General features: G+C 50.0%; 1 protein-coding gene across 3 annotated transcripts in view; it reads left to right on the forward strand.

The window, feature by feature from the left end:
- Nucleotides 1–26,500, forward strand: part of BCL11B (BCL11 transcription factor B) — a 103,743-nt gene extending 77,243 nt beyond the window's left edge. For all 3 annotated transcript variants that reach the window (XM_055288232.2, XM_063645485.1, XM_055288231.2), the window contains one exon: nt 19,588–26,500. In XM_055288232.2, the coding sequence (XP_055144207.1) occupies nt 19,588–21,632 (2,045 nt within the window). In that variant the 3' untranslated portion in view covers nt 21,633–26,500. The remainder of the gene's footprint in view (nt 1–19,587) is intronic.
- The last annotated feature ends 678 nt before the right edge of the window (nt 26,501–27,178 follow it).

The following is a 27,178-nucleotide window of genomic DNA, read 5'->3' on the forward strand; positions in this document are numbered from 1 at the left end:
CACTCTGTAGGGGCCTGTCATCCTAGGGGGTGGGGTGCTAGCTCAAGGAAACTTACTTATGCTTTATTTTGAGCGCTTCCCATGCTGCAGGCCCTGGGATGGATGTAAACTGTGTGTCCTCAGGTGGGTTGCTTTACCTCTCTGAGCTTGGATCCTCCATGTGGAATCCAAGGCATACAAGCCTTGTGGGGGTTCCTGAAGATACACTGAGGCACTCAGCAAGTGCTCAACAAGGGCCAGCCATTGTTTTGGGGGTGCAAAGCCCAGTGCAGTATCCTAGCTCGGGGGACTGTGGTGTGTGGTGGCGTGGGCAAGGATAGAATGCTGGGTGTACCATTCGCCTTCAGCATTCTGGTCTCACCTGCGAAATGGAGGTGCTGGGGGAGCCCCACAGAGGAGGTGTGGGGAATACTGGAGAGCCCTGGGAAGCTTCTCTTCCTTTTCTTCCAGAGGAGCCCTGGGTCAGAGTGGACCACTGTGTTGGTGTCTGTGGTGGATTTGACAGTGGGGCTCGAAAGTACAGGTCAGGAAGCCAGGTGGTTCGCTCCGCATATTTCCTGAGAACGCATCTCGGCCTTCTTTAGGTACTTTTCAGTCCCCTCATCATCTGGGCAGAAGAGGAGTCTGAAGGCTCGAGTTCCTGCGCCAGCCTCATCCTTGGGCTGTGCAACCTCAGGAAGCCCTTTCTGCATGCTGGGCAGCCTTCATTTTCCCATCTGTGCACCTGGGGGAGATGCCTCTGTGCTAAGGTGACTTATTGGTGGAAGGAGCAAGGGCAGGCTGGCTGGACCTGCCTTGTTGCCTGGATGGCCTTGGGTAGACGCACTTTTTTCCTGAGCCTTGGCTTCTGCACTTAGGAGCTGAGGTAAGATGGGATCGCGGTAAGGACTGACCAAGGTCCTACTGGTCGAGTGCCCGCGGTTCAGGCCTGTCTGCATCCTCAGGGGTTGTTATTATCGAAGGCCATCTGCTCCACGGTTGAGACTGCTTTTAAGCCAAGTCATCCAAGCCTGGGTCCCGGCTCCTTCACTTCCTGTAGGACCAGCCACGCATCCTGGTTGAATCTCACCTTTCTCCCCCGCCGAGTGACAGGGAAAATGTTAGCTTCCTCTGGGGGCCATTTTGCAGATAAGGCATTTCACACCGAAGGACAGATTCAGAGAAGTTAAGCACTTTCCCCAGGGTTGCCCAGCTTAATAACTGCCGAGTCACGGCTGGTTGGGAATAGAACCCCATAGTGTTCAGTCCTTTGCTCAAGGTGCACGGGCAACACTGGATGGGGTTCTGAGTGGCCCACAGGGCAGAAGCTGAGAAGGACAGAGCCCTGGCCGTGCCTACAGGCCTCTTCCTGGCCCTGCCACCCCCTAGGGATGTTGTGCAGGAGCACGGGCTCCTTGGCGGGCCCATCTTACCAGACCTGGGTGTGTTCTGTAAGCCAGTGCAGTCCGGGGAAGGCTTTGGCGGTTTGCTGACTGTGACTTCTGCTGTTGGGGGACAGTCTGGGGCCAGCAGCACTTGCTCTGTGCTGGGGCTGTGAGGAGGGAGGACAGGTGTCCAGGTGGTCGCCCTGTCACCTGCCCTGAGCTTCCTGATATTTCGTCTTCTCCATCATGTTTGGGAGATTTCATGTGCAGGGTCATGCACGTTTCCCACATTCCCATTCCTTGGAAAATCATTGAATTTGCCATTTGCTTTGGGGCCATATTGGCTGGCAGAAACCATTGAAAACCCCAGTGCCCCCGTTCACATTGACAAGCATTGGGGCCAATAAAATGGCTGGATCTCATTGGCTGGAGCACTGCTTTGCGATGGCTGCAGAGAAGGGGGAAAAAGAACAAAATCCTCCAGATTTGTCAGCCTGCTTCTCAAACAGGAGTCTACAAATGCATTTTAGATTTGAGGTTTTTAAAAGACAGATCCCTTCTGAAATTTGGCCAGAAATGATTTGAAACAAAACGATCACAGACTTGATTAAAAAGGGGTGCTATCAAACCCGCTTCATGGTCTGGACCAGAACTTCTGTTGGCGGTGGAGTTTGTTAGTGTGTGCGTTTGGCTCTTGGTGTCTCTATTTAGTTACATGTATTCTTATTATGTTAGATTTGGCTTTAATCGGTTATTTCATTTTTTTAGAAGGGAAACTTTTTTTTTTTTTTTTTTTTTTTTTCAGAAAAGAGAGGTAAGAGGATTGGGGGGGAAGGTCTCTCCTCTGCAGCCGGAATCTGAGTTCTCCGGCATGTGGTGCCAAGTTGATGGCTATTATTCCCCCAGAAAATAATGTCCCTTTTTTTTTTTTTTAAACTTCCTTTTAACATTCTGCCCTTGGCATCTGTTCTAGGCATTGTGGACGAACGTAGACCGTGTTCTGACAATGGGTTAAAGCAAGCACTTATTGAAAAGCATTCTCTACTTAATTACATTTCCTTCTTCTGGAAGCTATTTTAATTTTTTTTATAATCACATGTTAATTGTGTATTAGCGGGGCCTTTCTGATTAGTTGAAAACATAATGAAACCTTTGTAAACAACATAGAGAGAAAGAAAGAGGAGTGTGTGAACAGAGACAGTGGTGATGAGCCAGTTCTGAGGCCAAAATCACTACGTGTTTCTTGATGCCAGGGAGGAGCTGAAATTGTACCTGGAAGGCCCCTTTTGAATGACAACTACTTGGTGGCAATGGCTGACCACGGTGGCTGATGAGTGACAGAGAGGGGTTTGGGGGTTCATGAGCGGTCCCATCTCATCTTAGCCCCTCTTAGACCCATCCTGCTGTCTTGTACTCATTTATTCACTCATTCATTCATTCACTTAGTTATTCACTTATTCACTAATTTACTCATTCATTCACTCACTCTTTTATCCACTCATTCACTCATTCATTCATTCATTCATTCACTCATTTACATTTTGATCATTAAATAGCATCCTCTATTGAGCACTGACCAGAGGCAGGACTCTTCCATGCACGCTCTGGAATCTCCCCATCATCCTCAATACAGGTGTCATTCGCATTTGTGGATAAGGAACTTGGAGCTCAGAGTTGAGCTCACTCATTCGTGTTCAGCCAAGGCTAGGAAGCAGGAGCATCAGATCTTTCTGGCCCACAGCCCCAGCCCCAGTGTGATTCTCAAGTTGCCATGTTCCTTCCCATCCAAACTTCAGCCAGTCTGGTACACCTGGTACCTGGCAGGACAGCAGCAGGGTAGAGGAGGCAGCGGGGCTGGGCCTGTGTGTGTGTGGCCAGGACGAGGCGAAAGGTAGCGCGCTGTGGTCCCCAGAACGTGCCGGCATTGTTTTATTTTCCACCTTCTAACGAGAGCCACGTTTCTTGATTGAAAGCACCAGCCCCAGTTTACAGTCCCTATTGTGGCGAGCGGGGCCCCCAAAGCCCTGCTCTGTTCCCCATTTAAAGGGCTGGGCTCACAGGGGTTTTGCAGTTCCCAGGCTGTTATTAGGGAAGCGTGGCTGGGGCGCTTAAAATGAAAGTGCTACTGTATGCGAGAGCCAGGTTCACCGTGTGCGCTCCAAGGAAACGCTGCCAAGACAGTGTTATGAACAGCCGCCAAGCAAAACACACGCATTCCGTCCAGTGGAGCCAGCTCACTTCTGCAAATAGAGGAAAAATTGACTTTCTGATTTGGAGTGTTTCTACAACTAAGAAGAATCACTCCAGTGATTGTTCTAAAAATATTCCGGAGGCAGCATGTTCTTGAAGGCCTCGGGATTCTGAGCGTCCCTTAATTGTACTTTTTATGTAATCTCTCTGGATCGTGTTTTTTAAAAAAATCACTTAAGCTTGCATGGTCATCCTCCTCCCCCCATCACCCCACATAAGTGTTGATGCTGCGTGAAAGAGTGGCATACGCAGCAGAAATTGTATTTTTATCTCTTTGACTTCAGGAAGTATATTTGTTTTTCATCTCCTGCAGCCGCTGTTGCAGGGCTCACAGCTGAGCCACCAAATCTAGGGCAGCCCCTGACATCCCTGCCTTAGTGGCCAAGCCCAGCTCTGGAGGGAAGTCACTCGGAGCATTTTTTTTTTTTTTTTTTTGGTGGAGGGCTGCGGGCGGGGGGTGCTGACAAATGCAGTCCCCCTGCCCCCTCTGCCATTTCAGGCTGCCTTCCCCCTTCACAAGGCGCGGAGCTCCCTAGGAGCCCCGGATTCTCAGCTCCAGGCAACTCTGGAATTCAAATGATTTCTACAATGATGAAATTGACTGGGATTCCACAGTTTCTTTATTGCCAGAAGTAGATGGTGTGGGCCCCTCCTCTTCTCTCTGTCTTTTCAATTCTCTCCACCTCTTTCTCCCTTTCCCACTCTCTTCCTGACTCCCCACTTTCTCTTTCAGTCTATTTTTTTTTAGATTTAGGGGCAGTCCCCACAAGGAAGCCAGTGTTTAAGTTGACGGGTGTGGCCCAGGGCTGCCCACTTTTGGGACAGTTGCTATGTGGACTGGCCCATCCTTTGTTGGGGAGATGTCCTGTGCATCGTAGATTTGCAGTGGCATCCCTGGCCTCTCCCCACTAGATGCCAGTAGCACCCCAAGCCCAAGCCCCTTCAGTCTTGACAATCACAAATATCTCCAAATATTGCTGCAGGTTTCCTAGAGGGCCAAAACAGCCCTCAGTTGAGAACCACTATTCTAAGCTGTTTTTTTCTAACTGACAACAACCTGGAAAAGGCCTGGGGGAATATTAATATCTATTTTGAGGTTCAAGAATAACCAATAATAAAAGAATGGAATCAAAGGCCTTGAAAATTGGGACTGAATTCCCATTGTTAGATTTTACCCCCAAGCATATTTTAAAAAGAAGTAACAGGATGATGCTAATTTGAGGGTGACCCCCTGTGTGGCCGAAGCGGGCAGTGGGAGTGGAGGTGGTGAGCTGTCTGTCACAGTTGCACCTGTAGGAGTTGGAATGGCCAGGTAGGTCAGACGTCTGTACCTTCAAACAGTCGAGCAGCTTTTCTCTGAAAGATTTCCCATGCCGAGCTTTAGAACAACTCTTCTTTCTGGAATTAGCTTACTGATAGCCTTATTGGTGAATGGATGCTTTTGAGAAATTTTCTAGTGGTTTTGGCAGTGTGTGTTGGAACTTTCTCAGTTTTACTGCCCTTCCTCCGTCCTTTCCTTCCTCTTCCCTCCTTCCCTTAGAGATTTTTTTCCCCATTGTTAGGAATGGGACTTCACTAAAAAAACAAAACAAAACACAGGCACAGGCAAGTGCCTTTTAAAAAAAAATTATTTATTTATTTATTTATTTATTTATTTATTTATGTATTTATTTATTTTTATTTGAGACGAAGTCTTGCTCTGTCGCCCAGGCTGGAGTGCAATGGTGCCATCTCGGCTCACTGCAACCTCCACTTCCCAGGTTCAAGCGATTCTCCTGCCTCAGCCTCCCAGGTAGCTGAGGACTACAGGCACATGCCACCATGCCCGGCTAGTTTTTTTGTGTTTTTAGTAGAGACGGGGTTTCACTGTATTAGCCAGGATGGTCTTGATCTCCTGACCTCGTGATCCGCCCGCTTCGGTCTCCCAAAGTGCTGGGATTACAGGCGTGAGCCACCGCGCCTGGCCCAAGTGCCTTGTTTTAAAGACATATGCTGTAACTGTTTCCATGAATCATGTTATGTGGCTTTAAATGTTGGCTCATTATTGGGACACCCAGTAGGGTCAGGTGCCAGGTGTCATTGCATCCGTCAGCAAAACCTGTCTTCGGGAAATCTAGAATTGGATTGTCGGCAGGTGCTGTGCTGGGCCTCCTTGGAGTGCCTTGAGAGTGCTTTCCTGGGCTGGGCCCAGACCCCTGCTTCTGCCGGCCAGCCCAGCCAGCCCAGCCAGCCCAGCCAGCCCAGCCAGCCTTGAGGTGCTCCTGCCACTTGGAATTCACAGAACTCCACCTCCCTTGGGCCTGGGCCTCTAGGCTTCACATTCCCTAGTGCCCATAGTCCCCGATAAGGGTCATCTGGGGGGGCCTCCTTGTTCCAGGTGCTCACACACAGTGTGGGCAGCAGTTTCCCAGCCCTTCTCATCCCCTACTCTACCTCGTGCACTCCCCTCTGGCTTTGTCATCAGCTTGGCCTCCTTCTGCCCCTTGGTGTGGATGATGCCTTTATCCTGCCCTCACGGGGTGGGGGGCAGTCCTGGGAGAACCAATGGGCACAGCTGCTGGGGGCCACAGGCTGGAGCCAGCATTGTGATTGGATCTAGTTGCTGACCCAGTAGCCGCCGTGCTGGGATGTTGGTGTCTGGAGAGGGCCGTGTTAGGAGTGTGGGTGTAACTCCTTGTTGACAGTTTCTCTCCTGCACACTATGTGTGTGTGTGGGTGTGCGTGCGTGCCCATGTGGACACACACATCCCCCTGCATTTTCTTGTGAACTTGCATGTGTGTGTGCATGTAGTGCGCGTGCAGCTTTTCTCCTCCATAACCTCCCATGGTGGCGTTCGGTGCATCTTAGAGTCCTCTGATGTTCTAGTGGCACCAGGCAGCTCGGCTGCGCATCCGGGCACCCGGAAACTTCGGCACTGTCAGGCTGTGCCTGGCGAGATGACCACGTCCCGGCAGCCAGCAGCGGCTGGAGGAAGCTTGGCACTGTGGCAGAGGCAAAGCGCCGCAGAAGTGCCGCAGGTTTTTCATATGGAAATGTGAAATAATGGGGTGATTAAATAGAGCTGTATATTAAAGTACATCTGACATTAGAATTACCATAATGTGCTGTAGCCTTAGGCTGAGTACTTTATTTGCCATCTGCGTCGGCCCAAAATCCCCCGGGGAAGCGCTAAAATATTCTGAATAAACTCAGCTCGAGTTCTTATTGAGAGTAAAATACCATTTGTGGCACATCGTATTGATTCGTCTTAATTGTGGTGCAGAAAAGAACATTCACTGGCTGATGACTTTTGTGCTCGGTGACAAGCTGGCTGGAGTTACTCTAGCACTGCAGTTGGTTAACCTGGGCCGACAGCGGACTCGGCCAGGCGGGCACCTGGGTTCCAGCCGCGGAAGCCGCAGCGCCACCCCCCGCCCCAAGCTGGTGGCACAGCTGGGGCTCCCCACCAGCCCCTGGCCCTCCTCCTGGGAGAGGGTTGGGGAGAAGGGAGCCCACTGTGGGGGGGCAGAGGAAATTCACACCCGGTCCCTCAGACCTCTCCCTATGGCCAGCCTCGTCCTTCCCCAGAAAGACGGACGGACCTGCTGGGGACAGAGAGGCCACGGTTTCAGCCCCAGCCCCAGCCCCAGGCCAGCCCTTGGTTGGAGAGATGTATTCTGCATATCGAAGGAAACAAAACTAACAAAAGGAAGGAAAAGAAAAAAGAAGGAAAAGCGCCCATCCGCCCAGGCAAACCCAAGCTTGGTTAGTTACTGGTTAGTGGTTGTGGGACTGGGTAATGGTCTCTGAACCCCACTGGGGGGAAATTACTTGCAAAATGCATTAAAGATAAAAGAAAACACTCGGTGATCCAAACGGTGTTCCCCCCATTCATAAGGTCCAGTTTTTTACCCTATAATTGCCTATCATTATACACAATTTAAATATTCAAACATTCTCCACAAACCCTGGGCTAGCATGTTTTTATTACAAATTCAGAACAAGGGAATAACCTTTAACTTCAGAGACAAATGAGACAAATTTACAAGTGCATATCTGCTGTTTTCTTGTGCTTTATCAATCCCCGCGGACCGGAACACTTTTGCTCTAACGCCACTCAGAACAATATACATATATTACTACTTGTTTGTAGTGTGTCGGTAATGAGTCCCTTCTGCATTAGCTAACCTATATAACTCGGTGTCGAGGCTCTCCATAACGTCAATTATCTCCTTGGAGCTAAACGTACACTCCATTAAAATGAGATTTACTGCTCTGCCATACTTCTTGGGGTGGAATGTCGAGATTTTTTGTGGATTTAAGGAAAGGAAAGATGGAGGCTTGCCTGGTGAAGGAAGTGGTGAATTATGGAGAGGGGAGACTTCCTGTCTCCAGGAGGAGGAGGAGGAGGAGGAGGAGGAGGAGGAGGAGGAAGGCCCGCATGGGGTGCTTCTGGGGAGACTGAGATCCCATGTGTGAGTGAGAAACAGCTACACGCTGGTCCCCGCTCACACACCTGCCGCTGACTCCTGGCTTTTTTTTTGCCTGTTTATCTCCTAATTCCCTCTTTATTTGTCCATTAAATGATAAGGATGGTTTGCTCTGTGCTTCTCTTTCACATTCTCTGCAAAATTCCTGTCCCCAGAGTTCTAGAATCCTTTCAGAAAACTCTCATGTTGGGCGGCGTGGGGGAACGTCACCATCAAAGGGAGCTCAGCTATCGGCCCACCAAAACCCACCGGAACAGCGTAGGCCCTTTTCGGGGAAGTTCACAGAAAGCAGATTTCAAGGGACTCTGACAATGCATTCTTTATTATTTCCAGTGGATTTCAGTGCCTTATCCGAAGGGGGGACCTCTAAAGACAACCTCTAGGAATGTGCTGTAGTTTTTCAGGAATGCTGCAGATGACTTGCTGCATGGAAAATTGCTCTGTGCGTCCTGCCCCGGCTCTTCCATCTTACTGACAAACACCACTGTTTTCACCCTGTGCCGTGATACCCTATGCGGCTGGCAATGTTGCTTTATTTTGGGGTTGGGTGGCTGTTTCTTGAGCCTGAAACTGCACACCTGGGCTAACCAAAGAATTGAACGGTTGAAACTGAGACTGTTTTGGGAAATCTTGGGTGCGTGGTGCCTGCAGCCATAGTTCAGTTTTAATACTTCCCTGTTCCACTGACAGCCTGGACTGTCTTGTTTCTGAAGGTGGATTCACAGGCTTAGGGTATTCAGATGTGAGGCTTGCTGGAATCATTGAACTCCTGCCAGAGAGGGTAACATAGAAGCCACCTTCCTTGCTAGTGATCTTCATAGACTGGATTTTAAGTTTCATTTCTTTATACCTTATGGTTTCGCAGCTTGGGAAGGGTGGTCCTCTGAAGGGTTCACCTGCATCCTTTTGTTATATTGAGATTTTCCCTTACACTGAACAGTTCTTGACTTGAGTAGGCCTTGAGTGTGGGCTTGAAATTTTTCATGGACAAAATAGGAAAGTTTTCACTATGATGGGATTTACAGCAATGGAATTTGCTGTATATCCAGCTAAGTTTCTTGCGTGTTTTCAGAACCTCCCCCTTTTCAATTTCACCTTCAGTTCTTCCTTTCTTTGAGTCTGGAGTCCCACCTCCGCCATTGGGCATGCAGTACCTCTGCCAGGCATGCCCTTTCCCTCCCTTTTCTGCATGATGCGCCTTTTTTTGAGACGGAGTCTTGTTCCGTCACCCAGGCTGTAGTGCAATGGTGCAACCTCGGCTCACTGCAACCTCCACCTCCCAGGTTCAAACAATTCTCCTGCCTCAGCCTCCCGAGTAGCTGGGACTACAGGCACCTACCACCATGCCTGGCTAATTTTTGTATTTTTAGTAGAGATGAGGTTTCACCGTGTTGGCCAGGCTGGTCTCGAACTCTTGACCTCAGGTGATCCGCCTGCCTCGGCCTCCCAAAGTGCTGGGATTACAGGCGTGAGCCACCGTGCGTGATGCACTCTTATTATCCCTTCTGAATGAACACCAGGGTCTCTTCCTCGGAGAGTCTTTCCTGGTCCCCCCAGGATGTCAGCCTCTCCCTCCTCTGGGTTCCACACTGCTTGGCACACCCTTCACTTGTGACTGAGTGGCCTGAACCCTGCTAGATGTTCCTGGAGTCATTGGCCTCTTGCTCTAGACTTTGGGCTCCATGAGGACAGACCTTCATTTCTTTGTGTGTCCCTCCTCTTGGCATAGGGCCTGGCACAGAGTGGACACATCATGCATCTGTGAAGGAAGGGAGGAAGGAACAAGTGAATAGATGTTGTTGAGAAGTTGATGGTGAAGCCGTGCTCTCATTTCTTGCTGTAACGATACCATTTCTGGGTTGCCAGATGCAGTGAGGTCTTGGGTCATTCTGATACTCTTACAGGGCTTCCCAGGGAAAGCCCCTCGGGAGCAGGCTGTTTTCTGCACACCTAACACTTAGCCTGGGTCAGAAGGATGAGTGTGCGGGAGTGAGGACAGCCCTGTGGAATGAGCCAGGCCTGCACTGGATGGAGACCCCTTTTGTGGAATGCTTTTGGATATATATTTGCCTCTCTGGTTGCATTTCCCATTTCCCCCGACCTGCCTCATTCCACGGCAAACAGAGCTGCTTTCCCCGTCGCGTGGCCCAGCGCCCTGCACCTTGAGTGTGCTCACACAGCTCCCTACCTTGCGGACCTTTCCCTCCTTGGCCTGGGCACGTCCAGTTTTCCGTGTCCGGCTTGAACATTACTTGTCATATAGTTTTTTTGTTTTTTTTAAGGCAGAGTCTCACTTTGTTACCCAGGCTGGAGTGCAGTGGTGTGATCTCAGCTCACTGCAACCTCCACCTTCTGGGTTCAAGCAATTCTCCTGCCTCAGCCTCCTGAGTAGCTGGGATTATAGGTGCGTGCCACCATGCCCAGCTAATTTTTGTATTTTTAGGAGAGATGGGATTTCACCATGTTGGCCAGGCTGGTCTCCAACTCCTGACCTCAGGTGATCAGCCTGCCTTGGCCTACTAAAGTGTTGGGATTGCAGGCGTCAGCCACCACGCCCGTCCTCATCATGTAGTTTTGCTGCCTGCCTCCTCCCCAGGTGCTCAAAAGTCACTTGAGGTTTCTGCTTTGTCTGACAATTCTCTGTGTCTGCAGTTTAACCCACTCCCACTCCCTGACCCCCACCTATGACCCTGAGGGAGGAAAGCAAGACTCACTGGCGTTTTTGTGCAAATCTGGCTGTCAGGGGGAATGCTGGGGCTCTTTGTTTGAGGGGTGTAGGCCCAGCTTCCTAGGATTTTTCTCAAAGCCTGAATTAAGTCCAGGCAGATGAAGCTACACAGCTCACCTCTGCTGCAGGGGTCCCATGAGGGTAAGTGGATGGTTACCCAACACTATGGGATGAGCGAGGTTTTCTCGCTGTGTGCAGCCTCTTTCTTCTGGGCCATTTCCTGCCCTCGAAGGCCTTCAGCTTGGCCTCCCGGGCTGGCTTGCTGGCAATCCCGGGTGCAGGCGAATGACTGGACAGGGCTGGTTCAGGCTCCTTCCCAGGGCTGCTCACTGCAGGGTTTGCCATCCCTGTGTGAGAGGCAGCCAGTTGTGAGTCTGGACCCAGCACAGGCTCTGGGGTCAGATGGACCTGGATGTGCATCTTGACTCTGCCACTTACCAGCCCCGTGACCTAGGGCCCCTCACTCAACTGTGATGAGACTTAGTTTCTTTTCTCTAGAGAACCTGGGTTAAAACCCACTTTCCAAGGTGGCTGTGAGCATCCACCTGAGAGCAAAAGGCCAACATTGGCATGTGTGAGCTGTAGCCATGTTGAACACACCAAGGTCAAAGACAAAAGATGACAGTTCAGTATGGCGATCAGTATGAAGCAGATCTAAATATAATGCTGTGGAATGCTGAGGGGATTAGACTTGGGCTGGATCTGAAAAGATATTTTATGGGGAGAGAATAAACGGCAGGTATTCCAGGAAGCAGGAATGGCACCGGCAAGGGCATGGAGGTGTGAAAATGCGCTGCCCAAAGGGAGGCACCGAGGGCGAGCGGGCAGCACATGGGTGTGTGTAAAAGGCAGGCAGCACGTCGGACCGGATCGCAAAGGCTGGGGTGCCTGATACATCATCCTGGGTGTCAGGGAGGCCCCACCAGCTCTGTGATTTGGGAAGATCTGTCCCTGGTTCTGGGGCGGGTGGTAGCAGAGGTGATGGCATACTGTCTTGGCTCTGTGTGTGGTCCCCTGGGATTCTGGCATGCTTTGGTGGTTGGGATGCAGCCGGCTTCGGGGTGGGGGCAGTGCTAGGTTTGTCCTCTGCCAGGGAAGAGAGGCCCTTTGTTGAGAGTGCTGAGCGAAACCCTGCTCTCTGGAGGGGGCCCGGTGTGGAGGGCGGCATGTGGACTGTGGAGTTGGAGTGTCCTCCCAGGTCTAGCCCTTGTCTTGGTGGGACTTCAGGAATTCTGACCATGAGAAAACGCAGAGAAAGTCCCAAGTTCCGGTCTCTGTCACCCCCCATGTACCCAGTGCCTACTGCATGTGGGTCCCTAGTTGGGGAATTTTACCACGACGAGCCCTCATCCTACAGCAAGCGACCCAGGAAGCCAGGTGTTGTTTTCACTGTATGGATGAGGACCCTGAAGCCCTGCGATGTCCAGCAACTTGGCCGAAGTGTCTGGGCTTTGAAGTGGGTCTGGAAGGAACATGGCTCATGCTGGCAGGAGGCTGAGAAGACTCCCGGTCTGTCGGATGTCTCGGCCGCTGGCAGTCCTGAAGTGCAACTTTGCATTAATCACCATGTTGCAGGCTGGTGTCCAAGCAGTCCACAAGACCAGCGCGGTCCCTGTCCTCAAGGAGCTTTGGAGTTCAGAAGATGAATTTTAAATAAATAATCTAAGGCCAATAGTTTCTTCTTGAGCAACTTATCCAAGTTCTCTGGGCTTCCCTTATTTCTTTGGTCAGTGGTCACTGTGTGTAGAGTTAGGTGGGGTCTAAATGAGGTGATGTGGGTAGGAGGTCGGGCATCATGTGGGTTCTGAACCCCCAAGTTGAGTCAAGCCCTTGAATTCTTCTCTCTCCCAGCACCCTGAACTTCTCCTAGCACCATTCATAATTTGCATTAAATAATGGAGTGGGTTACTGGGGGTTTCCCTGTCTCCCCCTGGAGTGTGAGCTGCACCCTTAGCTACCAGCGTAGTACCTAGCAGATGAAGGGGGCCCAGATCCTGTTTGTTCGGTGAATTAATGAAAGTCAGATGTAGACAAAGTTCTCAGCAGAACACACAGTGCTACCAAGCTTATTCAGCCCAATCTATTTTGATCCCACATTTACTGGATTTACATCTACTGCGATCCAGGGACGGCAAAGAGGTACAGGCATGCTTTATTTGGCAATGACTGCCTGGAGCCTGGGGTTAAAGAGGAGTCCAAGGCGTGGAGGGAGAGTGCGGGGATGAACTGGCAATGTCTACCACAGGCCTTGGTGTGGGGGCAGTGGCTTTCTTAGCTAGAGGCTGGCTCAGCACATTACCATCAGAGGAGACCATGTCTTACTGGTCATAGTACCGCTGCTATTACCATCAGCACTTACACCCCTCAGTGGGCCACTTGCTTTGAAAGGTTTTTCTCTTCTAAATGGCATCTATTATTTTTGCCATGAGATAATCAGCATGATTTCATGGAGTTACTGCAGTTCTAGCCAAAAGCAACAAATTTTGACATTTTTGTTAGTACGCGGGCTGAAATGAAAGGTAAAATACTGAGGCCCAGGTAGCTAGCCCCATCCCTGCCCAGAGTGTGTCTGCTGCTCTTCTGACCCAGCGTTTATCAGAACAGCATAACAAGAGCACAGGCTTTACCGTGGGCAGCTGTGCCGCCCCAGGTGGATCCCCTATCTCTTCCCGTCCTCAGTTTCTTCATCTGTAAAATGGTCATCATGACATTGGGTACTTCAGGGGTTGGTGGAGCAGCATGTGAGGTCCTTGGTGTGCTTAGCTCAGGCCTGGCAGGTGGTAAGGATTTTATAAAGCTTTCTTGTTACCACTGTGAGTATTATTTCCCCAGTTCCGCCTTTGTCTTGGAGAGAGCTGAGGTTTCACAGAATGCATTCGGAACAGGCAGGGATGGTTATCAATTCTGCAGATGGCTGTGCCCAGGAATGATATAGACACGAAACTTACATAGACCCCTGAGGTGCCCAATTGACATCTCCTTTCTGACATCATGAAAGAGGATAGTTTTTAAATGAATGAGGAATCTACACATCTGAGGGACAACACTGATAATTATGATCATTTTGGAACTGTGGAGATGACATCTTTAGCAGATGGATTCTGGAGGCAGACTGAAACCAGCCATCTCCTTGGGTACTGGGTACCCTGAAGTCCAGAGCGGGGAAGGGAGCTGCCACAGGGGGCCCTGGGATCTGGCTTCCTATCCCTGGATTCGGCCACTTTGGTGTCTGCCTCACCAGGTCCCCAGTGACGTGTCGCTCGCTCTGTGAAACGTCTCCCCTTCTCCTCTCCAGGGTCAAGACCTGTGGTGGACCTGACCGGGTTCCATCCAAGCATCATCAGTGCCTTCCACTGGGAGGACACTCACAGTGTGTTGGGAGAACCTCCTTCGTGGCTATTTTCATTGTGAAACAGGCCCGGACGATAAATCCCTCAGGTGGTGCTGTGTGCCGAGGCGGGGCTGGAGCCCTGCTCAGGCGTCAGGAAGCCTGAGGAGGGGCGTGGCCTGCCCCTTTCTGGCCGTGCCACTTTGCCTCTCTGAGCGTCAGTTTGCTCACGTGCCAGCTGGGATGCAATTTTCGCCTGGCCCCCCTTGAGGCCACAGTGAGCAAAGATGGTGTGAGTTAATGTATGGGAAATGCCATGCCTAGTGTAAAATGTTTTGCAACCTGTAGAGGGGCCTGTGAAACCAGGACCCAGTTCTTACTTTAGCCCCCCAACCTCAGGATATCACCCCGGGCCCTGCTTGAGTCGAGGGGGTGTCTCCTTGCTGCTCCTTCTCGAACAGCAGTGGGCCACTAAATCTTACCCAGGCAGGAATGCCCTTCTCTTTGGTATCACTTGGCCTTAGGAGGACCCCTATCAATTATGGCCTTTTCATTGCATAATAATTTCAATTAAAGGTGTGTTTTTTATTGAACATCTCTGATACCTTTATTGGTATTATTAGAGTAGCCAGCTTAATAAGGAGGAACAATTATTTAAATGCTCATAAAAAAGCCTAATGGCAGAGGGAGAGTCACATTTCATTGCAGGAGTCCAGCTGCACGTCAGTTCCCGAGCATCATAATAAAAAACGATGTTTCCTCAATGTTTGCAAGTTTCTGCTTCCCTAGAACCTCTAATGCATGAGGCAGGCTCCATTAAATGTCCTCCAGGGTTTCATTATTGCTGGAGTTATACTGAAAGTCATCGTCATCCCTGAAACATCCATGGCCAGGTACAAGGATGGATAATAAAAAAACAAAACGTGCAAAACCCATCGTGACGCCTGCATAGCCATGTGCGATTTATAGGCTGTGCCCACATACAGGAGCTCATTCGGTCTCCCCAGCCCTCTCCGGAGCCAGGTATATTATTCCCATTCTACTGATGAGGAAGTCAAGCCTCAGAGAGGTTAAATGAATTGACTGAATTCCTCCTTCTGGGAACACCAAGGCAGAGGGGTATGGACGCACTGCTGTCGTCCAGGGTTCTCATGACCCAGGGTATTGCACTTGAGAAAGACATCCTGGGGCTCTGTCTAGAGCCACTGGAGCAACGAAGATCCAGTGTGCGTTTCTGTCAATGGACACAAAAAATGTCTGAGAAAGGAAGAAGGATGGGAAGAAGCAAGGGAAGGCAAGGCCTTGGGTCTGAGTCACCAAGCGTGACTTAGTGAGCAAAGCGTAGCTGACGTTTCCAGGTCTGTAGGCCAGGTTTGATGTTGCTGGGTAAATCGCTTCTAAATAATCTAGGCCTTGACCTATCAGTGGGAACCTCAGCAGCCTGTCTGGGCCGCTAGCATAAAGTTGTCACCCCTCTCCACTGTGCAGCCTCCAGCTCACCTGTGGGCAGGTGGCCCTCAGTTCCTGGAGGCGGGTGACAGCCAGGAAACGTCTGGTCCCGGGAAGGGGAGTGGGCCAGCCCCCAGTCAGAAGCAGCCTGCTCACCAGGGGTCTTTTGCTGCACTTAAAAATGAGCCGTCCGAGACTGCGTGCCGTGTGTTTAAAATACTTAGCGAGTTTTCAAAGGGAAAAATGTTCTGAGTGGCTCTTCAAAGACTTTCTGACATTGTTCCATTTCTAAAAGTGAGCAAGCCTCATGCTCAGGGCTACTTCTGGGCAAGAGAGAACCATGGAGTAATAATAAGGAAATGGACATTTTATTAAAAAAGGAAGGGAGGGGGGCCTGGAAAGAAAGTTGTCTAGGGTGGGCCTCTGAGAGCTGGGTGAGGTGTAGGATATCGGAAGGCTTCAGATCCTGTACTGGAGGCCATAGTCTGAAGTGAAATCTTGCCATTGTGCAGAGGGAAGTATTGCAACCAAAGCGGTTCACGGACACGGGTCCAGTAAGAGCTTCCCGGGCAGGACAGGTGGCCCTGAAATCCAGCCTGATGAATAAACATCGCTCTTCTCACCTGATGGTGAATTATGGACAGGTAACACCCTCCCTATGTTGCTCCAAGTTAGTTTTAGAAGTTTTATTTTTTTTTTTTAGATGGATTCTCGTTCTGTCACCCAGGCTGGAGTGCAGTGGTGCGATCTCAGCTCACTGCCACTTCCGTCTCCTGGGTTCAAGTGACTCTCCTGTCTCAGCCTCCTGAGTAGCTGGGATTATAGGCATATGCCACCACACCCGGCTAATTTTTGTATTTTTACAGAGATGGGGTTTCGTCATGTTGGCCAGGCTGGTCTTGAACTCCTGACCTCAAGTGATCCGCCCGCTTCGGCCTCCCAAAGTGCTGGGATTACAGGCATGAGCCACCGTGCCCAGCCGGAAGCATTAAAAACCAACAAACAAGAAGTGGAAACACTTGAGCTCTTTAGCGCTTGTAGCTACCTGACTTCCAGTAACTGCCCTTTTGAGTTGAAAAACCTGTGACTTGGCCATTTCGCCTGTAGAGCCGCCTTCACTGCTGGCCTGCCTAGGAGCTCTGCATTTTCCTCTGATATCCATGTTCTTTCCTCACCAGCCACAGAACTTTCTAGAAAATCTGTGGCCACCCAGATCAAGAAACAGGAAGTACTTTGGAGCACTTCCCAGGGAAACAGAGATGATGAAAAAGAGATTGGGGGAAGGGAGGTGGCCTGACTTGAAAACGTGAGGAACTAAAGCGATGGAAAGCTGTGAATTGATTAATTAGAGTGGCTGAAGGGTGATGCAGGGTACAGGAACCATCTTTAATTTGAAGATCTATAACCGTGGAGGAAGGGGCACTTCATTTGTGTTATTAGCTCCTGTGTCAGAAAAGGACGTTTATCTAGCTTCTTTTTTTATTACTTATTTATTCTGCCTTGTTCCCAAAAAGGGTGTGAGGAGTCGTCTAAATATGGCTTCTGGCCAGCTCTCCTGTGAGGCTGTCTGAGCTAAGGCGTGCTGTTCCCCAAGTACAATCACTAATAAGTGCAGGACAGAAATGCTGCCCCCAGAGAAGCTGGGCACTTCCTCTGTTCGCTGAGAGTGCACAGAACAGGAGGGCTGTGGTGTTGGGGTGGCCTTACGGGGAGAATCGCAGCCACCCAGGGCCTTGGGAAGACATCCCTGCCCCATCTGAGGTGGGGAGGCTTCCCCTCAGGGGCTCCTTCATGGGAGAGCTGAGTTACCTGGATGACTAAGAGAGGGAAATGACCCAGACACCCTGGAGAAAGAAGACAGCCTCAGAGGTGCTCCTTGAGCTGTTTTTAAAAGAGGGATGAGGCCGAACTTCAGAATTCCTTTTTCATTTCTGTCTTCCCTACCACCGTCTTCTCATCACCAAACACACAGAATAGGAGAGGAGAGGGAAGGAATCCCTATGTAATACCAAACTCGTAAAAGCGTGGCTCGGTTTCTAGTGTTGGTGTCCTGGGCCAACTGGTTCTGAGGTCGCGGGGGTACTCTCCACCCTGCCCCTCAGACAGCAGGAAGCCTTCTGTGACGTTGCAGGCATGGGATGTCTTGGGGAGGTCCCGGCCCCTCAGAAACTGGCAGGCCCAGTTTCAGACAGAGGCACAGGCCACACTCAAGACTGAAGCCCTTGGATGGAATTCAGAGTATTTGGTCCCCGAGTCACTTGATTTTTAAAAGATGGTTTCCAAATGAAGGTTTATGTGCCTATAAACACTGCTAAGAGTGCAGCCTTCCAGAAACATAATTAGTGGGTAGAAAACAAAAATGCTGTCTGCCTAGCATTTCAGAAGGCCTGTAATCGATTGGTGGAGAGGGTGAGATAGGGGACTGTTTTCCGCACTTCCCACGGCACCTTACCGATATTGGGAAGGGTCATTCATTTGCATGTTTGACTTCACCAGAGCTTGTGGCTCCTGTACTTTAGCATCTGCGTTAAAATCTTCCAGGCAGATGAAAGTTTGTAAAAACAAAAGGGATCTTTCAAGATCTCGCATGCCACGTCTTCTGCTGAATCTGAGCTGGGATTCTTGTTCCTCTTGCTTCCCCAGCTAGTGAGTGCAATGCTGGAAGACGGGTCCTGTCTGCACCGTCTCTTTTATGCAGAGCATTAGGAGAGGTACATGCTGGAAAAGCGGCGAGCTTCACCCACAGGTGCAGGAGGGCACTTGCAGGATGGGTTCTGGAGGAAATGTTCAGCCTCCATTTTGTGATTGGCTCAGTGATGGACAAAGACTATGACGTTTTGGCGCCATACCACGAGTGTTCGCTGCAATTTGCTGCCCGTGTCACCAGAGCCAGTTGCTAACACATCAGCATTTGCCACTGTTCATCCTGACTGCCCTGTCAGATGTGAGGATGTTCTTTCGTTGCTTAGTATTCTGGCAGAGGACTTTGAAAGACTCATTTAGGCCAGTGTGCCCCCACCTTCCCTGGGGTCTAGAGGTGGAATTCCAAGCGGTGTTTGGGTGTGTGTGTGAGGACACGGGGTGGGGGCAGCTGTCACAGTAGTAGCGGGTCTTCCCAGCATGTTAAATTTCTTCTGTTCCTACGAATCCATATTCAGGTGTACAGTGCTTTCTGCACAGACGGTAGTGTAGGAAACATGAGAATTTCCTATAGCTAAAAATCCCAAATGTTGCAGAGGTATTGCAGCTATTTCTCTTAAAAAAAAAAAAAAGTTTGCAGGATAGTACAGTTTGATTTGTGTTTCTGTACAACTCCCTGGAATCAAACATTATCAGAATTGGTTGTTCTCAAAGGGGTCGGTGATCTTGCCCCCCTCCCTGGGAAGATTTGGCAAGGCCTGGAGACATTTTTGGTCCTCGCAACTGGGGGAGGTGGACGCTCCTGGCATCTATCTAGTGGGTGCAGGCAGAGGATGCTGCTAAACATGCTGCAATGCGCAGGACAGCCCCCACCGCCCAAAGAATTAGGATGTAAATGTCAGTAGTGCCTTGACTGAGAGGCCCTGGCCTAGATGGTTTCGGGGGTGGAGCATCCTGGAGGGTTGGGATTTGCCAGGGCTGTTACACAGTCCAGCCTTGACAGAATTCCTACTACTGGATCGTATTCTCACAAACCCGATCTCCCGTGGCCTCGGAGGGAATGGGGATCAGAATCCCTTTCCTTTGGGGGAGCAAGGCGGGCCTGACACAATTGAAGTAAGTCGCTGGCGCCCGGGTGGCCAGGGCCGCCTGCCCACAGACCCTGCCTCTTCGGCCCCCCAGCCGGGAGGAGACAAGGCCGGGCCTGCTTGCAAGCAGCCCTGCAGCCCCTGTCAGGCAGGGCACTGGGATCCCGGATCAGCCCGGGCCGCGTCCCGCAGGCCAGTGGCCCTGCGGTGCCCGCGCCCCGCTGCCGCTTCTCACGCTGTCTCTGCCTTTCTGTCCGTGTGTTTCCCCAGGTAAAGATGAGCCTTCCAGCTACATTTGCACAACATGCAAGCAGCCCTTCAACAGCGCGTGGTTCCTGCTGCAGCACGCGCAGAACACGCACGGCTTCCGCATCTACCTGGAGCCTGGGCCGGCCAGCAGCTCGCTCACGCCGCGGCTCACCATCCCGCCGCCGCTCGGGCCGGAGGCCGTGGCGCAGTCCCCGCTCATGAATTTCCTGGGCGACAGCAACCCCTTCAACCTGCTGCGCATGACGGGCCCTATCCTGCGGGACCACCCGGGCTTCGGCGAGGGCCGCCTGCCGGGCACGCCGCCTCTCTTCAGCCCCCCGCCGCGCCACCACCTGGACCCGCACCGCCTCAGTGCCGAGGAGATGGGGCTTGTCGCCCAGCACCCCAGTGCCTTCGACCGAGTCATGCGCCTGAACCCCATGGCCATCGACTCGCCCGCCATGGACTTCTCGCGGCGGCTCCGCGAGCTGGCGGGCAACAGCTCCACGCCGCCGCCCGTGTCCCCGGGCCGCGGCAACCCTATGCACCGGCTCCTGAACCCCTTCCAGCCCAGCCCCAAGTCCCCGTTCCTGAGCACGCCGCCGCTGCCGCCCATGCCCCCTGGCGGCACGCCGCCCCCGCAGCCGCCGGCCAAGAGCAAGTCGTGCGAGTTCTGCGGCAAGACCTTCAAGTTCCAGAGCAATCTCATCGTGCACCGGCGCAGTCACACGGGCGAGAAGCCCTACAAGTGCCAGCTGTGCGACCACGCGTGCTCGCAGGCCAGCAAGCTCAAGCGCCACATGAAGACGCACATGCACAAGGCCGGCTCCCTGGCCGGCCGCTCCGACGACGGGCTCTCGGCCGCCAGCTCCCCCGAGCCCGGCACCAGCGAGCTGGCGGGCGAGGGCCTCAAGGCGGCCGACGGCGACTTCCGCCACCACGAGAGCGACCCGTCGCTGGGCCACGAGCCGGAGGAGGAGGACGAGGAGGAGGAGGAGGAGGAGGAAGAGCTGCTGCTGGAGAACGAGAGCCGGCCCGAGTCGAGCTTCAGCATGGACTCGGAGCTGAGCCGCAACCGCGAGAACGGCGGTGGTGGGGTGCCCGGGGTCCCGGGCGCGGGGGGCGGCGCGGCCAAGGCGCTGGCTGACGAGAAGGCGCTGGTGCTGGGCAAGGTCATGGAGAACGTGGGCCTAGGCGCGCTGCCGCAGTACGGCGAGCTCCTGGCCGACAAGCAGAAGCGCGGCGCCTTCCTGAAGCGTGCGGCGGGCGGCGGGGACGCGGGCGACGACGACGACGCGGGCGGCTGCGGGGACGCGGGCGCGGGCGGCGCGGTCAACGGGCGCGGGGGCGGCTTCGCGCCGGGCACCGAGCCCTTCCCCGGGCTCTTCCCGCGCAAGCCCGCGCCGCTGCCCAGCCCCGGGCTCAACAGCGCCGCCAAGCGCATCAAGGTGGAGAAGGACCTGGAGCTGCCGCCCGCCGCGCTCATCCCGTCCGAGAACGTGTACTCGCAGTGGCTGGTGGGCTACGCGGCGTCGCGGCACTTCATGAAGGACCCCTTCCTGGGCTTCACGGACGCACGACAGTCGCCCTTCGCCACGTCGTCCGAGCACTCGTCCGAGAACGGCAGCCTGCGCTTCTCCACGCCGCCCGGGGACCTGCTGGACGGCGGTCTCTCGGGCCGCAGCGGCACGGCCAGCGGAGGCAGCACCCCGCACCTGGGCGGCCCTGGCCCCGGGCGGCCCAGCTCCAAGGAGGGCCGCCGCAGCGACACGTGCGAGTACTGCGGCAAGGTGTTCAAGAACTGCAGCAACCTGACGGTGCACCGGCGGAGCCACACCGGCGAGCGGCCTTACAAGTGCGAGCTGTGCAACTACGCGTGCGCGCAGAGCAGCAAGCTCACGCGCCACATGAAGACGCACGGGCAGATCGGCAAGGAGGTGTACCGCTGCGACATCTGCCAGATGCCCTTCAGCGTCTACAGCACCCTGGAGAAACACATGAAAAAGTGGCACGGCGAGCACTTGCTGACTAACGACGTCAAAATCGAGCAGGCCGAGAGGAGCTAAGCGCGCGGGCCCCGGCGCCCCGCACCTGTACAGTGGAACTGTTGCCAACCGAGAGAATGCTGACCTGACTTGCCTCCGTGTCACCGCCACCCCGCACCCCGCGTGTCCCCGGGGCCCAGGGGAGGCGGCACTCCAACCTAACCTGTGTCCGCGAAGTCCTATGGAAACCCGAGGGTTGATTAAGGCAGTACAAATTGTGGAGCCTTTTAACTGTGCAATAATTTCTGTATTTATTGGGTTTTGTAATTTTTTTGGCATGTGCAGGTACTTTTTATTATTATTTTTTCTGTTTGAATTCCTTTAAGAGATTTTGTTGGGTATCCATCCCTTCTTTATTTTTTTTTTTAAAACCCAGTAGTAGCCTGAGCAATGACTCGCAATGTTAGAGGGGAAGCATATCTTTTAAATTATAATTTGGGGGGAGGGGTGGTGCTGCTTTTTTGAAATTTAAGCTAAGCATGTGTAATTTCTTGTGAAGAAGCCAACACTCAAATGACTTTTAAAGTTGTTTACTTTTTCATTCCTTCCTCTTTTTTTTTTGTCCTGAAATAAAAAGTGGCATGCAGGTTTTTTTTTATTATTATTTTTTTTTTTTTGGTTTTTGTTTTTGGGGTGGGGGGTGTGGATGTACAGCGGATAACAATCTTTAAAGTAGCACTTTGTTTCAGAATTGGAATGGAGATGTAGCACTCATGTCGTCCCGAGTCAAGCGGCCTTTTCTGTGTTGATTTCGGCTTTCATATTACATAAGGGAAACCTTGAGTGGTGGTGCTGGGGGAGGCACCCCACAGACTCAGCACCGCCAGAGATAGGGTTTTGGAGGGCCCCTCTGGGAAATGGCCCGACAGCATTCTGAGGTTGTGCATGACCAGCAGATACCATCCTGTTGGTTTGCCCTGGGGTGCCATGGCTGCTATTCGCTGTAGATTAGGCTACATAAAATGGGCTGAGGGTACTTTTTTGGGGAGATGGGGTGACCTGCAGTGACACAGAAAGGAAGAAACTAGCGGTGTTCTTTTAGGCGTTTTCTGGCTCGACGGCTTCTCTCTTTTTTTAATCACCCCCACCACATAAATCTCAAATCCTATGTTGCTACAGGGGGTCATCGATCATTTCCCAAGCAGACGAATGCCCTAATTAATTGAAGTTAGTGTTCTCTCGTTTAATGCACACTGATGATATTGTAGGGATGGGTGGGGTGGGGATCTTGCAAATTTCTATTCTCTTTTACTGAAAAAGCAGGGGATGAGTTCCATCAGAAGCTGCCCAGCGCTACTTCCCAGGTTTTATTTTTTTCTGTCTCATTAGGTTGGAAGGTACTAAACATTGAACTGTTAAGATTAGACATTTGAATTCTGTTGACCCGCACTTTAAAGCTTTTGTTTGCATTTAAATTAAATGGCTTCTAAACAAGAAATTGCAGCATATTCTTCTCTTTGGCCCAGAGGTGGGTTAAACTGTAAGGGACAGCTGAGATTGAGTGTCAGTGTTGCTAAGCGTGGCATTCACAATACTGGCACTATAAAGAACAAAATAAAATAATAATTTATAGGACAGTTTTTCTACTGCCATTCAATTTGATGTGAGTGCCTTGAAAACTGATCTTCCTATTTGAGTCTCTTGAGACAAATGCAAAACTTTTTTTTTTGAAATGAAAAGACTTTTTAAAAAAGTAAAACAAGAAAAGTACATTCTTTAGAAACTAACAAAGCCACATTTACTTTAAGTAAAAAAAAAAAAAAATTCTGGTTGAAGATAGAGGATATGAAATGCCATAAGACCCAATCAAATGAAGAAATAAACCCAGCACAACCTTGGACATCCATTAGCTGAATTATCCTCAGCCCCTTTTGTTTTTGGGACAACGCTGCTTAGATATGGAGTGGAGGTGATTTACTGCTGAATTAAAACTCAAGTGACACAAGTTACAAGTTGATATCGTTGAATGAAAAGCAAAACAAAAACAATTCAGGAACAACGGCTAATTTTTTCTAAAGTTAAATTTAGTGCACTCTGTCTTAAAAATACGTTTACAGTATTGGGTACATACAAGGGTAAAAAAAATTGTGTGTATGTGTGTTGGAGCGATCTTTTTTTTTTTCAAAGTTTGCTTAATAGGTTATACAAAAATGCCACAGTGGCCGCGTGTATATTGTTTTCTTTTGGTGACGGGGTTTTAGTATATATTATATATATTAAAATTTCTTGATTACTGTAAAAGTGGACCAGTATTTGTAATAATCGAGAATGCCTGGGCATTTTACAAAACAAGAAAAAAAATACCCTTTTCTTTTCCTTGAAAATGTTGCAGTAAAATTTAAATGGTGGGTCTATAAATTTGTTCTTGTCACAGTAACTGTAAAGTCGGAGTTTTAGTAAATTTTTTTCTGCCTTGGGTGTTGAATTTTTATTTCAAAAAAAATGTATAGAAACTTGTATTTGGGGATTCAAAGGGGATTGCTACACCATGTAGAAAAAGTATGTAGAAAAAAAGTGCTTAATATTGTTATTGCTTTGCAGAAAAAAAAAATCACATTTCTGACCTGTACTTATTTTTCTCTTCCCGCCTCCCTCTGGAATGGATATATTGGTTGGTTCATATGATGTAGGCACTTGCTGTATTTTTACTGGAGCTCGTAATTTTTTAACTGTAAGCTTGTCCTTTTAAAGGGATTTAATGTACCTTTTTGTTAGTGAATTTGGAAATAAAAAGAAAAAAAAAACAAAAACAAACAGGCTGCCATAATATATTTTTTTAATTTGGCAGGATAAAATATTGCAAAAAAAAAAAAAACGTTTGTATGTTAAGTCCTATTGTACAGGAGAAAAAGGGTTGTTTGACAACCTTTGAGAAAAAGAAACAAAAGGAAGTAGTTAAATGCTTTGGTTCACAAATCATTTAGTTGTATATATTTTTTGTCAGAATTGGCCTACACAGAGAACCGTTCGTGTTGGGCTTCTCTCTGAACGCCCCGAACCTTGCATCAAGGCTCCTTGGTGTGGCCACAGCAGACCGGATGGGAAATTATTTGTGTTGAGTGGAAAAAAATCAGTTTTTGTAAAGATGTCAGTAACATTCCACATCGTCCTCCCTGTCTCTAAGAGGCCATCATCTCTAAGATGTCAGATGTAGAGGAGAGAGAGTGAGAGAACATCTCCCTTCTCTACCATCGCTTTTGTAGCGGTCACCACCACCACCTCTCCCGCCCTCACCAGCAGAAAGCAATGCAAATTGAGCTGCTTTAGTCCTTGAGAAATTGTGAAACAAATGCAAATATCATAAAAGGAGCTGGTGATTCAGCTGGGTCCAGGTGAAGTGACCTGCTGTTGAGACCGGTACAAATTGGATTTCAGGAAGGAGACTCCATCACAGCCGGGACCTTTCGTACCATGGAGAGTGTTGGCCTCTTGTCTTTCTTCCCTGCTTTGCTGCTTTGCTCTCTGAAACCTACATTCCATCACTTTCTGAATGCGAGGGCCTGGGATGAATTTGGTGCCTTTCCATATCTCATTCTCTCTCCTTCCCCTGCGTTTCCTCTCCATCCTTCATCCTCCATTGGTCCTTTTTTTTTTTTTTCCATTTTTTATTTAATTTCTTTTCTTTCTTCCTATCTGTTCCTCCCCTAATCCTCTTTTTTATTTTTATTTTTTTTTGTAAAGCCAAGTAGCTTTAAGATAAAGTGGTGGTCTTTTGGATGAGAGAATAATGCATTTTTAAATAAAATACCAATATCAGGAAGCCATTTTTTATTTCAGGAAATGTAAGAAACCATTATTTCAGGTTATGAAAGTATAACCAAGCATCCTTTTGGGCAATTCCTTACCAAATGCAGAAGCTTTTCTGTGCGATGCACTCTTTCCTCCTTGCCACTTACCTTTGCAAAGTTAAAAAAAAAAAAAAGGGGGGAGGGAATGGGAGAGAAAGCTGAGATTTCAGTTTCCTACTGCAGTTACCTACCTGCAGATCCAGGGGCTGCTGTTGCCTTTGGATGCCCCGTTGAGGTCCTAGAGTGCCTCCAGGGTGGTCCTCCTGTAGTCATAACAGCTAGCCAGTGCTCACCAGCTTACCAGATTGCCAGGACTAAGCCATCCCAAAGCACAAGCATTGTGTGTCTCTGTGACTGCAGAGAAGAGAGAATTTTGCTTCTGTTTTGTGTTTAAAAAACCAACACGGAAGCAGATGATCCCAAGAGAGAGGCCTCTAGCATGGGTGACCCAGCCGACCTCAGGCCGGTTTCCGCACTGCCACAACTTTGTTCAAAGTTGCCCCTAATTGGAACCCGCCACTTGCCATTAGAGGGTCTTTCATGGGGAGAGAAGGAGACTGAATTACTCTAAGCAAAATGTGAAAAGTAAGGAAATCAGCCTTTCATCCCGGTCCTAAGTAACCGTCAGCCGAAGGTCTTGTGGAACGCAGGCAAACCCGTGATTTTGGTGCTCCTTGTAACTCAGCCCTGCAAAGCAAAGTCCCATTGATTTAAGTTGTTTGCATTTGTACTGGCAAGGCAAAATATTTTTATTACCTTTTCTATTACTTATTGTATGAGCTTTTGTTGTTTACTTGGAGGTTTTGTCTTTTACTACAAGTTTGGAACTATTTATTATTGCTTGGTATTTGTGCTCTGTTTAAGAAACAGGCACTTTTTTTTATTATGGATAAAATGTTGAGATGACAGGAGGTCATTTCAATATGGCTTAGTAAAATATTTATTGTTCCTTTATTCTCTGTACAAGATTTTGGGCCTCTTTTTTTCCTTAATGTCACAATGTTAAGTTCAGCATGTGTCTGCCATTTCATTTGTACGCTTGTTCAAAACCAAGTTTGTTCTGGTTTCAAGTTATAAAAATAAATTGGACATTTAACTTGATCTCCAAACCTTGTCCTTTTCTGTGTCTTTTAAAGGTGGGGGATGGACAGCTTATTTCCAAGGGCGAATTGAAGGTCTTTCTCCATTTTCTTCCTGACTCAAATCTTTAAGCCCATTGAGAGGATGACAGGAAATCACGGCACGAGGGCCCTGTAGTTCTCTTAGCTCCTGTGCAGCAGTGTGATCTAGAACAGTGGTTCTCAGCCTAGTTGCACATGGGGATCTTCTGGGAGCTTTTAAGGATCTCAGGGCCCAGGAGACATCCCAGACCAATTCTGTCAGAATCTCTGGAGGCAGGTCCCAGTATCAGCATTTTTGAAAATGATCCAGGTGATTCTCCTATCCAACTGAGCTTGTGAACAAGTAGTTGAAAAGAAAATACACTTGGCTAGGAATGATTAGACTCAAGTTGAGCCTAATTCAGCTCCCATTTTCTCAATACCCAGGGAGAGCTGTTGTGAGCCATGGGGGGATCAAAATCCAGGGAGAAGGAGACCCTGCCCCAAGAGTCTAAATGAGTCTGTGCCCTTGGGCAGGTCCCCTTGGTTTTCCCATTTATAAAATGAGGTTGATGAATTTTGTTAAAACTCATTCACTGGGGATGATCAAAATCAGGCCTTGCAGAATGAAGTAGCTTTAACTCGGTGTTTCCCAGTGCTGGGCCTGGAGCAGCCAACA

This window comes from Symphalangus syndactylus, chromosome 8, assembly GCF_028878055.3.
Source record: "Symphalangus syndactylus isolate Jambi chromosome 8, NHGRI_mSymSyn1-v2.1_pri, whole genome shotgun sequence".
Taxonomy (NCBI): Eukaryota; Metazoa; Chordata; class Mammalia; order Primates; family Hylobatidae; genus Symphalangus; species Symphalangus syndactylus.